This window comes from Leopardus geoffroyi, chromosome C1 (assembly GCF_018350155.1).
Source record: "Leopardus geoffroyi isolate Oge1 chromosome C1, O.geoffroyi_Oge1_pat1.0, whole genome shotgun sequence".
In the NCBI taxonomy this organism is placed as follows: Eukaryota; Metazoa; Chordata; class Mammalia; order Carnivora; family Felidae; genus Leopardus; species Leopardus geoffroyi.
In genome coordinates, this window is record NC_059328.1 from 95,043,428 (window position 1) to 95,058,392 (window position 14,965).

At 45.5% G+C, this 14,965-nt stretch overlaps 1 protein-coding gene across 2 annotated transcripts; it reads right to left on the reverse strand.

Moving 5' to 3' along the window:
* Positions 1-467: 467 nt before the first annotated feature.
* LOC123600053 (pepsin B) lies at positions 468-14,192 on the reverse strand. 2 transcript variants are annotated; one of them, XM_045482428.1, is made up of 9 exons: positions 13,644-14,192; positions 8,810-8,966; positions 7,097-7,214; positions 6,461-6,579; positions 5,594-5,793; positions 3,902-4,024; positions 1,987-2,134; positions 983-1,081; positions 468-775 (listed from the first exon to the last, which is right to left on the reverse strand). In XM_045482428.1, the coding sequence occupies exons 2-9, from the start codon at positions 8,927-8,929 to the stop codon at positions 623-625; spliced, it is 1,080 nt and encodes a 359-aa protein (XP_045338384.1). In that variant the 5' UTR covers positions 8,930-8,966; positions 13,644-14,192; the 3' UTR covers positions 468-622. The 2 variants fall into 2 exon arrangements, with proteins under 2 accessions (XP_045338384.1, XP_045338385.1); XM_045482429.1 differs by lacking the exon at positions 13,644-14,192 and adding an exon at positions 9,530-9,681.
* Between the last annotated feature and the right edge of the window lie 773 nt (positions 14,193-14,965).

Consider the following 14,965-nt stretch of genomic DNA (forward strand, 5'->3'; position numbering starts at 1 on the left):
AAAGCAGTCAGGCCCAGGCAGGTAAAGTGCGTATGTGAGCAGCCTGAGAGCACCAGTAGTGATAGGGGGTCTGTGAAAAAATCAGATAATGTCAACATACATTAAAGCTGTGTTGCTAACCTACAAACAAAAACAACAACAACAAAACCTACTGTGTTGTCTGATCAGATTTGATTCAGCATTAGTTTGAAATGCTCACTAAGGTTTCTTTTTCTTCTCTAACATTCAAGAATGGAGAGGAGAATGTGTTGGAAGGGAGAGTGCTGGGAGTGCAGTTCGCCTCCGCCACAGTTCCTCATGTAGGTTCTACTGCACCCTTAACGTCTGTGCTGTGGATCCTCACTCTGAGATCTCTGCTCCCCTGTCCTTGCCCATTAGTCAATTCACTGATTTCCCGAGGAGCTGGGGCTAACTTTCAATTTAGAATAAACTAAGCAGAACACAAGACATTTGGAAGGAACAGCAAAGACATTTGGAGATTATTAATTTATTATTTGCTGCAAGTAAGACTCTATTATTGCACAAAAGGGTCAGACTAGCCTAAAATGCTGCTGTCAGCTGAGAGAGAAGGGCAATCCCCAGAGTCCTGCAGGGAGGGTGGAGACAGCTTCCTCTTACTAGTCTAGGCAGAGAGGGCAAAGCCCACCCTGTTGACGGCCAGGTCGTAGACAGTGTAATATTCCCTGAGGAAGACATCTCCCAGAATCCACAGGGGCTGCCCATTGGGGGAAGGCAGGTAAGTGACTTCAATGCCGAGCGTGCAGTAACCATTGTTCTGAAGAGACAAAGGATATGACAATATAACTAGTTGCATATAAAGGCTTTTCCGCACTGGAAGTTCCCATCCTATATTCCATGACACCTGCGGGGTCTCTGGCTTCTTGTTCACCCTCAGCCCTGCCGCTGGTGACTCCCCAGAATACCAAACTCCTGTTTGGGCCCATCCAATCCCATGTCTGTGGAGCCCAGAGTGCATACGTACGTTGAGGACATAGGTAGAGGGAGGCAGAGGTAAAGGAGACCCGCTGATGACGAAGGTGATGGTGGGCATGCTCTGTATGGAGTTGCAGTTGACCACAAACTGAGAGAGAGAAGAGGCAGAGCTGTAGCGTGCCAGGAGACGGGGGGCCCAGATAAAGGGCCCTAGTCCCCCTTTCCCTGTGAGACTTCCTTCCTGACCTTCCAGCAGAGGCTGTTTGAGAGCATGGAAAGCAAGGCCCGATTCCCAGGCACAACACTGACCAGGTGCTCTGCTTTCCTGGGTCTCCCTGAACACATCTCAGCTCTCAGATTTGGGTTGTGTTGGTATGGCCGTAAGGAGTTAGACTCATTCCAGAACAGATTTCTACCTTCAGAAAGTGCAACTTACAGAGAAGAAACACAGGCCCAGTCTGTAAAAGCACACTCTCACACAATTCATATCCCTGCTGTGTGCACCTGTCCACGTACTCATCACACACACACACACACACACACACACACACACACACACACTCACACCCTGAAGAGCCAAGATTTGGTCTGACTAAATGAGACTCTTGCATGCTTGAGGAGCAAACTGCAGAAGTGTGTACAAGGGGAGTAGGGGTGGGGACGGGAGGTTGCTCAGATAAAAGCCAAAGGAGTATTTCTAGGTAAAAAGAAATCTCGGTGGAATGGGGAAATGTGCCTCTATTGGCACACGTCAAATGACACTGGCCACACCAAGGTGAAATGTGCTCCTAGGGCTGCAATGGAACAGCCGTCCCTCCTGACAACCATTCAGCCCATACTCACAGTCTGGTTGGTGTTACTCCCTCCCCTCACCCCTCCTTGCTTTGAGGGTTCATTCCTGAAAGGCCATGCTGTGTCCCCACCTGTTCTGTCCTGCCAGGGGCTCAGCTCCCCACAAATCCCTCCTCCTATCTCTCATGAACTCATTGCACTTAGGCTCCTGTGCTGAGGCTGCCTAGATGTGCAGAGGAATCTTGGCTTCTGGTTACTCACATCGCCGTTCTGATCTTGCTGGGCTCCTGTTGCCTTCACAAAGGAGTCCAAGTACTGCTGGGGAATAGTCAGTGGGAAGGTCCCGGTATCCACAATGCCCTGGCATCCCTGGGAGCAGAAGCCGGTGGCCTGGTTACCGATGAGAAACCTGAGGGGAACACCAGTACAAAGAGAGTCGAGCATTTCTGACACAAAGAAGTGCCTTTTTACCCTAACCTGCCAACCCTGCTCCTCTGAAAATATGCCTCTCCCCAAAACTCAGGACATACCTCGGAACTGCAATCCACGTAATGTGATTTTTGTGTCTTTGTGATTATCAGAGTAACATCCTCAGTCTTGCTCTGGTAACTACTCCAGCTCTGACTGAAAGCTCTGGGGAGGCAGGGAGCGTGTCTTGTCTTCTTTAATCTACCTATATGCGGCCCGGCACATAGTGCCAAAGAGCTAGAGCTGGGAATCACTTCAAAAACACACATTGGGCACCTACTATATACAAAGCATTCGTATAAGAATTATGGTGATATAAAGGTGAGTCAATTATATTTGATGTTTTTAAAGAACACGTTCTAATGGACATGTGACAACACCATACATTAAGCCACAGCTAATACCATAAGGCAGTAGCTGGTAATCTCTATAACGTGGTTCTATGTGATTCGGTCCCTGTTTCCTCATCCAGCTTTTTCTGCCACTCTCCACTTCCTCTTCAGTCCACGTATATTTTGGGTGTTTTTGGTGAACTAAGGCACTTGGACATAATGGTGAACAAGACAGACACAACAGAATTAACAGAAACACACAGATGGAGTTTGATTGCAGCCCTGGTGAGTGCTTGATCTAGTCTGGATGTGGGAGGCATTTAGTCAGATGAGGATTTTTCTGAGAAGAAATACTTAAAGTGTGAGTGAAATTGGTCCAAGTGAAAAGATCCCTTTATTCCAGGAACATGAAACCAGTTGTCAGACATCCAGCTGCTCACCTGTCTCTCTACCTTTGCACTGGCCAGTTGCACTGTGACTTACCCAGAGATGAGGAGATACATATTAGGACGAAAGCTGGTAAGACTATGGGACCGAAAGAGAGACTGGGACCCTGAGAGGCCTTTTCAAGGGAGGTAGGAATTCATCTGGGCTCAGAAGGATGTGCAAGGACACGAGGACCACTTCACGTGTTATAGTCAAAAGAGAAGAAGCAAGAAAGTCATGGCGAGGTGCAAGGACATGGTCAGGTCTGTGCTGCACATCCGGAAGTGGTGGGAAGGCTGTCCTGATAGGTAGGGCTCAGCTGTTGGATGGTCTCGACTACTGGCCAAAGACATGTATCTTTATCTGGCAGTGATGGACATTTCCTGAAGGCTTGGGGTGTAGAAGTAACTGATTCATGATCGTGGGTTAGGGGATCAAATATGCTTGGGCTCAAATTTTGAAATGTGTGAAATGTGTGACTTTGGATAAGTCACTTAACCTCTGAGCCTTGATTTCTTTATCTATGCAAAGAAATATACTGCTGACCACCTTATAGTGTTGTAGTGGAGATTACATGCAATAACATATTAAATAAATATTTAGCACATTGGGCACATAGAAAACACCCATGACAGCTATTACATTTCCTGATGAAGGAAGCGGTAAAGACTATGCTAATTGGGATAAGGAAGCTTCCAGGAACAAAGATGTAGATTCACAGAGACCTAGGAATGACCAACCTGCTGACATGGCAAGGCTCAGTGACCAAGTCAAAAAGTTCAGTTGAGAGCTAGATGCCAAAGTCTACTGAGCTCCAGGAATAATCAGCCTGAGGGTTTGCTGATTCTCTTTAAGAGGTTTATGCCATGACAAGAATAGGAAATAGAGTCACACTGGAGGGACCACTCTAGGGGTGTCCATAATCCATAGGAACTTTCCTCTGTACTTACTCATCAATGGCAATCTGCCAGTACAGTTCCCGGGTGACAGGAGTCCAGACGATCTCACCAGAATAAAATTGGGTGTCCACACCTCCCAGGATGAGTTCTCCACCATACTGATAGGTTGGTTGGCTAGGGAGAAGAGGAGAAGAGCATGAGTTCCCACAACACACATGGCCAGGCAGCCCCTCCCTCCCCTCTCACTGTCCCTCTCTCCTTCACACACAGTGGGACCAGAGGAAGAGGGGTACCATCCTCTGACCTGCTCTTCAGGCTCCGCCAGGCTTAAGGCATAAGGGAGAGGAGCCTCCTCGGAGGGACACCCAGCGTACCAGAGAACTGGAAACACAGACTATGCTCATAAAAGAGGCGATGGGATTGGAAACCAGGCCTGTGAAAACAAACTCTAAAAGCCTCCCAGGGACACCCTCCTGAGGACAAAGTGAGAACAAGAAGAAACCCCTCAGAGAGTACCTGGAGGGGGCCTGACAGACAGAGATCTCAAGTGGGCGGTGATGGGGATGCTCCTGTCGTGCTCAGGTTGGTAACTAGACGGTGTTAAGAGGATTCAGGCCTCTTCTGTTCCCTAACCTGGGCCTGCCAGTCATTGAACATTTGGACTCAGGTGCCCTAAGGATCATTGTTTGGGGAAAAAATCAGTAAATGAAGTTCACCATGAAAGCTCAAGACCAGCAGAGTAGGATAGGTCTTGGATTTGTGACCAACATATTTGCATTTGAATCATGGCCTCACACCTACCAGTGAGTCAGTGAGTGACCTTGCTCAATAGTGACTACCTTTGAGCCTGCATTTCCTTCTGGCAAAAAGAAGTCAATAGAATTTTTGAAATAAGAATTGCTATGAGAACACTTTGGAAAGTCAGATGTGTATTGTAATTATCATTTCATTGTTGTTCTCTCTATTACCAAATGATCATCAGGCTAGTTCTATGGCTCTACTGTTGTTACAAATCTAATACAACAACTTCAAATTTTTTAATCAAAAGGTGAGGGACTACAGTTCATTTTTTTTATTTTTTTAATGTTTTTATTTATTTTTGAGACAGAGAGAGACAGAGCATGAGCAGGGGAGGGGCAGAGAGGGAGACACAGAATCCGAAGTAGGCTCCAGGCTCTGAGCTGTCAGCACAGAGCCCAAAGTGGGGCTCGAACTCACGGAGTGTGATATCATGACCTGAAGTCAGACGCTTAACGGACTGAGCCACCCAGGCTCCCCCAGTTGATTTTTTAAAAAAGAGTCATCTTATGACTTATGGCCTGAATTAAAAATTCTTCTAGTGCATTTAGGGGCACCTGAGTGGCTCAGTCAGTGAAGCATCCAACTCTCGGTTTCAGCTCAAGTCATGATCTCAAGTTCACAAGTTTGAGCCTTGCATCGGGCTCTGTGCTGACAGTGTGGAGTCTGCTTGGGATTCTCTCCCTCTCTCTCTGTCCCTCCCTTTCTCATCTCTCCTTCTCTCTCTCTCAAATTAATAAATAACCTTTAAAAAATATTCTTCTAGTGTATTTAAATAAAATCCCCTGCAAAATGAAATAATAAATGTTCAGAAATGCATTGATTGCATATAGCAAGTTATACTTGTCAGGAAACTTTAAAACCTGGGCTCTGTGTGATGTTGACTTGTTGAAAGCCCCTACAGCAACTCATTTGCACCTACCCACCCAGGGCAAGGGTTCTCACCGAGAGAAGTAGAAGCTGAAGATGGGTCTGGTGAGCTGGCCCTGCTGCATCATGCTCTGAAGGACGGTTGGGCCATTCTGCACCGCCAGGTTGGGGTAGGCCATTCCCAGGATACCATCAAAGTATGAATAGTAGAAGGGGTAGTTGGGCTCATTCTCACTCATGCCAAACACCTGGTTGTGGATGACGATGTTCTGGACCTGGGACAAGCAGAAAGAAAAGATTCACAATTTAGGTGGACAAATCCTACATAGACTTAGGTGTCCAGGGAATGGAACCTAGACCCTTTTTTAGGGAGAAGAAGTTGGCTTCTTTCACGCTTAGCTCAATCCTAGGGTGGGGCACGGAAAATGAAGGGATGACAACATGACCCAACCATGTGTGTCTTGGAAGGAATGTGGGTGTTGGGGAAGTAGAGGCCATTGTTTTCTGGGGTGGCAGTTTTCATTTCCAAGGACAGTGTAAGGACAGTGGCTGGTTTTATATTGAACAGTCCATGTGCAAGAATGACATAGGACCCATGGGTGCTTGATGTAAAGAAAAGAAAATAGTGAAAGGAAGGTCTTCAAATATCCAGAGTGAAGTCATGTGGAGGAGGAAGCAGATGTGCTCCAGGTGGTTGAAGAGGACAGTTAAGACCAGGGAGCAAAGTCATGGGGAGGCACAATGTAAAGAGCCTGCAATGTAAAGTAGGGCTATCCCGGTCTTGGGAGAGAGGTTTAATTACGTGGCCAGTGGTGTTCTTTCCAAGAATCAGCTTCTGGGAATTTGTACCTAATTAGTAATCATGGATATCGTTGACAGCTTAAGGCTCTAGAATAGGGGAGCCAAATGACAGACCCACAGGAGGATAAGAACAGCACTTACAGTCACAGTGTCATATCCCAGGAGCACAGTCAGGCTTCCAAAACCATAGGCCAGTGTATAGGTCTGCTCACTATTTCTGAAGGTGGAAGACGTTCTGGGGTTGAACTTGTTGTGATTGGCTGTGGAAAAACAGAATTAAATATTAGCAGCATTTGTGGCTCTCCAAAATACATATACAGCATTCGTGGCTCTCCAAAATACACGGCCTGGGACCATCAGACCAAGCCTGGGATTGGGCTTCAGCCTCAGACTCTGGGCTGAAAGCAATCAATAGACCCAGAAAAGTCTGTCCCCTTGGGAAACAGATGTTGCCCCAATTCCTTCCAACCTACCATTTCCTGAAGCATGGGTCAACTCAAAAGTGCCAGGAATTGGGGCCCACAGGAGAGAGCTGAGGAAAGGGATCAATAGAGAAAGGAATGGAAGCCCTGGTCTACTTCTTTCGCTTTCTAGAGATGCAGCACTTGTGAAATACAGACCAAGAGCAAGATTTCCAGATGTTCTGAATTTAAGGAGGCTGAGATCATGGACATGCACCAAGAACTCTCGACTTGGATGATGGGCTTGTGCTTAATCCCGACTCTGCGTCGCCCTCTGCTCCTATCTGTGGGTGGGTGGCGATGGTGGTATACTCACAACAGGCCTGGCTCTGGCAGTAGGTGGAGGGCACCCACAGGTTGGATGAACCCGTGTCAAAAAGGATCAGGAAATTTTGTGGTGGTGTCCCAATGCTGATCTCTCCAAAGTAGTAATTCTGCAAAGAACAGTTTATCACCCGTATTAAGCAGCCAAATCTTGTCCTAAGAATAGGGAAGAAGTTGACTCACTAGAAGCCACATTTTTCCCAAATAATTTCCTTGGGGGAGTAAGTAGCTTCTCCTCCAACAGGTTCTTCTTTCCATCTGGAGTCAGATTCTCTCAATATTCCCCACTTTTGTCCCTAATTGCAAACCTTTGACTAGCTGAGTCTGGCAAGACAATTTCTTCTTCCAAACTGTTTTCTACTTTGTATCAGGTGATACCTCCATGGATTTACCATTTTATGCCCGAACATGCAAAGCTGGAGAAGCAATCACTTTCTCCTTTCCCAGTGTTCATCCACTGTTGCAGGGAGTATGGCCGGAGTTGCAAAAGATGAGTCCGTAAACAAAGCGCAGTTAAGTGAAGGTCCTCATACTCGAGTCGGAATGAGGCCCCGACTCCAGAATGAAGCTTCCTTGTATTAGGATAATTGCTAAAGGCTATGTGCATAAAGTCAGCTAAGCAAGTGTGTTAATGAATCTAATGGTTTAGCTTTCCAAGGTTGAATTTCGAGTTAACTGGTTTCTATAACACTAGGAAGGGTCAGGTGTGAAGGAGGATCCGGCCCTGGACAATGTTAATGTCTCTAGTCGTTCCTTAGGAGCTGCAGCCACATTCAGCTGTGTAAACATGTCCTAAGACCTTGCACCTTCTCTAGCCATTCCCTTTTGAAGTCTTTTCCTTTGATGCTGTCTCCTATGTCTCCCACAACCCATCTTCCCCACATCTCTCTCCCTCCCTCTCTCTCTCTCTCTCTCTCTCTCTCTCTCTCTCACACACACACACACACACACACACACACACACACACACCGATGTCCCTTTTTCTCTTCCAGTGTCAAGTATTTCCCCACCATTCTTCTCCCTCTGGTCACATAGTAGCCAAGGTGCCAGGAAATCAAAAATGAGGGTAGCATGGAAATCAAGAGAACTTCACTGAGACACAATTTGAGTTCTCAGTGAATTTTGGCCAGTCATGTCACTGACCTACTTCTTTATCCACCATCTATAGAAAGTGGAATTTGAAATAGGAGATTCCTAGATCTGACACTCATGTAACATCTCACTAAAAACAGTCCATGGGACACCAGTGTGTTGAGATGTCCTGAGCAGACACTGCAGTCTCAAGAACATGCAAATACTTGCTCTGAGCACCAGTGTATGTTCCCAAATGGGGAGCTGCATAGCATCTGGAGCTACTGGAGATTCTGCCTGGCCACTTTGCCTGTGCTTTCCCTCTTTCCCCTACAGCTCATCACTAGGACTTCCTTTCGATTGCTCAATTGACTGGAACATGGTCATTCGGAATCTCCTAACCATGTAAATGGAGCTTTAGAGAGTGAGCCAGTAATGACAGGAAAGAAGGAAGGAGAGGGAATGTGATAGTGTTAAATGGTACCAACTCATAACTTCTCCGGATACTTTCCTGAGGAAGGAGAGACTTGGGTTTAGTAAAAAGTCCAAAATCAGAGCTAATGAGAGGTCTAAATGAGTATCTGAGAATAGTTATCAGCCAAGAGTTATGGACACCACCTCGACCCTCACTTACATCCAGGTAGTTGGTGAAGGGCTCATAAGCAACAGCATCATTATTGAAAAGATACTTGGCAGCTGGATCAACCTTTGGGTGGTTCTTCAGGAAAGTCTGTAGTACACCCCGCTCTTCCATCACCTGACGGATGGACTTGCCTTTCTTCAGAATGATTCTGCAGAGAATAGGGCAAAAGGAGTGACCTTTACCTTCCCCATGAAAGCAATGCCTTCATTGATCTGATGTGGGTTTTCAAACCTTCTTATACTCTACCCAAGAAGAGCCTCTTATAAGAAATCCTCCTGGATTTTAGTGAGTTCTGACCACTGCAGTCACTCCAGCATTTCCAGCATGAAAATGCACTGCAATATGTATTTGGGGTTTTCTGCTTACATATGGCTTACACAGAATAAATTTCCATTTATCCAAAGTCCCTCCTGTAAACTAGGGACATATATCCTGTATCCCTTTTTCTTAGCCAACAAAACACCAACCCACCTTTCATCTCACAACACACACACACACACACACACACACACACACACACACACACCATCCGTCCACCCATCCATCCACCCATCCATCCATTGTAAGTCTTCACTCCCTGTGGTTTTTGGGTACATGTATCATGACACAATCTGACTGCCTTTCCATGAGATCTATAGGGGAAGGCCTTTGCTCTACCCTAGCTTGTGATTCTCCCTGGAATTTACGATGAAGCTGAATCCCCATACACACCTTTCCACACCCTCCGAGAGGTGTAGACAAACCAACACCAAGACCAGGATCTTCATTGTGCTGATCTCAATGGCCCAGAGACACGTAGAACACAGTGGCAGACCCAAGGGTTGGGACACACAGAGAGAGATTGGATCTCTCTTTTATACCTCCATCTCCCTGCACTTTTCACCTCTAGGCACGTAGGCTTCTTAACCTTTACACCAGCTTGTGGCCCTACACGTTCATTGATTCTGTTTGTTTTTCCCTCTGGAAATATCATGGCCTTTAATATTCTTTCTGTTGGCAATTTAAAAAGCGATTAGTGGCTTTGTTGATGGAATTCACAGATTAGGATGTGATAGCAAATGTGAAATACACTGGGGACAAGGGATCCTGGTGCCCACATCTACTGGGAAATGGGTGCTGGCAACTTCTGCCAAAACAATGGAACAATTTGTGCTTTGACTCCAAAGTCCATGTGCTTTTGGGAGATTTACAATAGACTCTCCACTTCTTCCCCTTTTCCTTCTTGTTCCTCTCATCAGACTCATCTATAGTCTCCTGAATGCGATTCTCACAGTCCATGACACTGATCTTTATTTTCTATTTCTTAGTTCACAATCAGCCAACACTTATGGAATATCTACTCTCTGCTCACCTCTGTGCTAAGCTCTGGGAGCACAAAATAAAATCAGAAATGGTCCTTGTATGCAAAGTCGGCATCCTGTCAAATGACTGACACCCTAGCATTCACATATGTGTTGAGTGAACAAGAGGGAGAAGAACAGTATGATAAAGCAAGCAGAGACAAGGAGTGATAGCTTCTGGAAGGATGGAAAAGCCTTCAGAGAAGAGGTAACATTTGAGGAAGGATCTTGCCAGATGGTAGTTGAGAAAGTAAGGAAAGTGGAAAATCCACTGGCGGCAGAAGCAAAGCCTGGACAGCGGCACCCAGGAGTGAAGTGATGTGATGAAATCAGAGAACATCGTGACCAGCGTGGCCAGAAGAGCAATTTTCAACATGGCTCCTCGGAAGCCAGGACCCAGCCCAAGAACCTGCACTGGGGCTGAGCGGTCCTCATCATGCTAACTGTCGCTCTGGAAATTATTTTCTACTCAGGACCCATCGCAGTGGAAAGGCCTGTAATGCTAAAATCGGAATACTCTTGATTCTGCAAAACTGTATTAAAGCAGTGTGTGTTCAGTATCCACAGTATTTTAACTTCTAGTCCATTGAACTATTTGTTATCATGCTCCATACTGATGGAGCACACCTTGGAGCACCCGTATCAAACTCCTGGAGCACAGCACTAGGTGTCTACACAGACGTGACCAGATGGTGAGGCAGACCCGGTATGCCATGCTAAGCAACATGGGCTATATTCCATAAAGAGTTAAGGAACCATTAATTTTTTTTAATCCTGGAAATGACACACTTAATACCTTCTATACACACTTTACTAGCTTCTAGATTGTAGTGTTTTAGAAGCATGTGGTAAAAGTAGCCAGTTTATAAAATGATTCCCTACATAAAGTTGTAGAGGCAGGAACTTTGTCATGAATCTACTCCTGAAGCCTCTGGGCTATGCACAAAGCCAAAGAGTCTCCAATTTCATATCTATGATTTAATGTTTCCTTATAGAAAGAAATTCTTAAACAGAAACTTGAAGTTCTACAGAAGATATGCTTATAACAATAACTCTCACTTATTGGCTTGCACTGGACACAAATTTAACTTAACCATTGTAACACCCTTAGAGGCTGATTCAACTACCCCCATGATCACATAGTTAATAAAAAAACAGGGCTGGGACTTCAAGTCTGGTTTGTCTGAACTCAACCTGTATCTCAGCACAGACCCTCCTCCAAGCCCAGGGCGCCTATGCTCTCTCTGCTTCAATGTGCATGAAACTGAAGACTTTAACAATAATAATAGAGATTTATATTTGATTGAATTTTCTGAACAAAAATATTCTAATTGCTTTTCTTCCATTCTCCTAGTTTTTCTTCCCACCTGCAGAGAAAATGTAACCCTGTATGCTGCTGCCCCCTGGTGGCAATATTCCTAACTCAACAAAAACAGGGTTTGGGAACCCTTTATGTAACTCTTCAAAGTCAAATGAGAAAGTGACAACAGCTCCTAACATGGTGTCCACAGATCACCTTCCTGTGCGGAGACAACCGGTGCCCGCTCATTACTCATGCCCGTGGAGCTCTCGTCCTGCCCCCTTGCCCATCCGCGTCAATCCTTGCCAGGCGTTCCTGGGACTTGATCGTACATCTGTGCCCCTGGCCAGCTGCCATTCCTTAACACTCCAGGCTCCCTTACTGCACTTACCAAGGCTTCTTTGCAGCGAGATATTGGTACATGAGCTCTCAGAGTCTGTTTCCTCAGCATGAGATGAAATGTCAGTGAAGCACAGACCAGCCACTGGCTGCTCCCAGAGGTACATCACTAAATGTACTAAGTGTCATCACTAAAATGTCACTAAAATAGACATTTAGACCAAAGCTTCTGAGAATCCAAGATGAAAACCTTGGGTGTTAGCATCTCAAATGTGTGTAAGTGTCCCGGGAAAGTGGGAAATAATTCTCAAAAGAAATGGCTCCAAGACAGGATTTCAGGGCTGACACAGATGATGTTACAGAAGCTTTGTTTATATGCACCCTATTTTCTTGTAAGTTAAAAAACAAATTCTTACTTTTTAGCCCTTTTGTGTGATTGGATTTCAAGTCCAAATGTCTTCAGTATAGGATCCTAATCTGTTGGTCAACATTTTTCTGACACATGAGCCCAAGGAGAGGGATACTGGATCTAAGAAATCTCTGGGTGGGATGACAGACACAGCAGGTGCAAGGAGTCACCTTGGTCCCTTTCCGCCTATAGGTGTCTTTCTACAGCCTCAGCATATGTGTCTTTAGGTAGCTGAACCCCACCCTCATCTTGGGTTTCTCCCTACTGTAGGCTTAAATCTATAGCTGCAGTAGTGAAACCATGGTGATACATGAACAGTGTGGACGCCAAGGGCAGGTTGCCCCCAAATATGCCATTTTGACATATTATTTTAAATAAAAGTTGCTTAAGCAAACAGCTGGTAGAAGGAAATTCAGATCCCCCTCTGTCCCCCTGAGAGCAGGAAACCGATCTCCTGTATTAAAAGTACCCTCCCTACAGGCACCTGAGTGGCTCAGTCCACTGGACGTCTGACTTCGGCTCAGGTCATGATCTCGTGGTCCATGATTTGGCCGCACGTTGGGCTCTGTGATGACAGCTCAGAGCCTGGAGCCTGTTTCAGATTCTTTGTCTCCCTCTCTCTCTGTCCCTCCCCCGCTAACGTTCTGTCCTTCTCTGTCTCTGAAAAATTAACAAACCTTAAAAAAAAATTTTTTTTAAGTACCCTCCCTGTACTAAGAAGTATAAGGAAATCCTTATCACCAGAGATAGGGACTTTAAAGGTGAGAAAGCTGTAAAAACAAACTTTGTTATTTTTTCCAATCTATTACCTCAGCCTGAATTCTGCTTACAAGTCTCTAAGGCTTCTGAACACCTGCTTTCTTTATCCTATCAGTCCCTCACAACCTTATTTTCTCACTCTAAAATGGACAGACACTGCCTGCCTTGATCATTTCTTTAGGTTTCAATCTCATTATTAGGCCCCCAAGTGACTTAATGAAACTTTGAGTTTTTTACTTCTGTAAATCTGTTTTACGTAAATTTGATTCTCAGTCCAATGGAAGACTTGGAATGGTAGAGAAAGAATTGTCCCTTCCCAAAAGCAGAAAGAAGATAATTCTGTCTTATCTACTTTGCGGCTGTATATGTATATATATGTATCACCCTCTAACCTGTTTATTTTTTCTGAAAAAAAGCACATGATGCTTTACCCTGGCATGTACCAGACTGCACACCCTCGGGAGCAAAAACACAAACAAAATTTTGCTCCATTTAATACCTTCTTGCCTCGATTTAGGACAGACTCAAAGGACACTTATTATCCTGGGTATGTCTCCTCTTTCCTGGAGTGCTAAAACAAACAGAGATAGGAAAGGACGTACAACGGAGAGGCTCCATCCAAACCACGCCAGCTCAATAAGAAACCACCCGTCCATCTTTAAAGAGCCAACCCCTTACCTTCCAGATCTCTGGCATTGTAGAATTCTAATTCACAGTGGTTCATTCAGTCAATGTTTATAAACGTGCCAGGCACTTTTAAGGGTTCCCGAGGTTTTGCTTAGTTAAACCCATCACGCAAGGCTCCTCATTCCTTGGACCCTACACTCTAGAGTCCAGACAGATGAGAAGTAAATAAACATGAAAACATCAATGGTAATTAGGACAGTTACCATACAATTGAGTAATCAGACAGTGACACTTCTGAGAGTGAACTTATTAATTACACCAAAACAGTAGCCACAAGCTAAGACTGTCATGGGCACACCAGGCAGTGTGGTGAGCTGGCGATATGCTATGAAGACAGTAACCGGATGATTGGATGGATGGCGCTGCTTTGGCAAGGATGTCCAGAAAGGTCTTTAGGGGAACAGACACGTGATCTGAAGTCCGAGTGACAAGATGGTGCCAGGCCTGTGAAGATCTGGGCCCTGGGAAGCCCAGGGTTTCCCAGGCAGCAGGAACAGCAAATGGGAAGGCTGTAAGCTGGGGAGGAACCGGTGGGCGGAATGAAGAGAGAGGCTGGTGTGGCGAGGGTGTGCTCAGCAAGGAGGAACTGAACACAGGAGGAAGAGCAGGGCTGAGCACGTGGCCCTTGTAGACCAAGTGCTTCAGGAAGCCATTCGGCATGTGTGCAACTGTGGGGCAGAGGGTCAAGGTCTTTGCCTGTCTCATGAGAAATCCAAGGATCAGAGAGTGGGTGTAACTTTCTCAAGGTTGCATGAAGGAAGTGAAAATGTTGACTCTTGGCCCCTATGTCCGTCCTAAGTGCTGTTTCCAACACAACAAAGAGTGTTGGGCAATTTTCTTGGAAAATGTTTCTAAGTCTCCGTGTTCTTTTCTTTAAAATGTGTATAATAGGGGCGCCTGGGTGGCGCAGTCGGTTAAGCGTCCGACTTCAGCCAGGTCACGATCTCGCGGTCCGTGAGTTCGAGCCCCGCGTCGGGCTCTGGGCTGATGGCTCAGAGCCTGGAGCCTGTTTCCGATTCTGTGTCTCCCTCTCTCTCTGCCCCTCCCCCGTTCATGCTCTGTCTCTCTCTGTCCCAAAAATAAATAAACGTTGAAAAAAAAAATTTTTTTAAATGTGTATAATAATAGAATCCATCTGATAAGGTTGTAAAGATAGAGATAAGGTAGAGAAGCATCTAACACAGTACCTATAACATAATAATAATAAACTTTCAATCCATGTGAGTTATCATAATTCTGGGTGTGCCGGGTTTTTTAAAGAGGAACCTTGGATTAATTCTACAACTACGTATTAAATGCCTAATGCATCCACA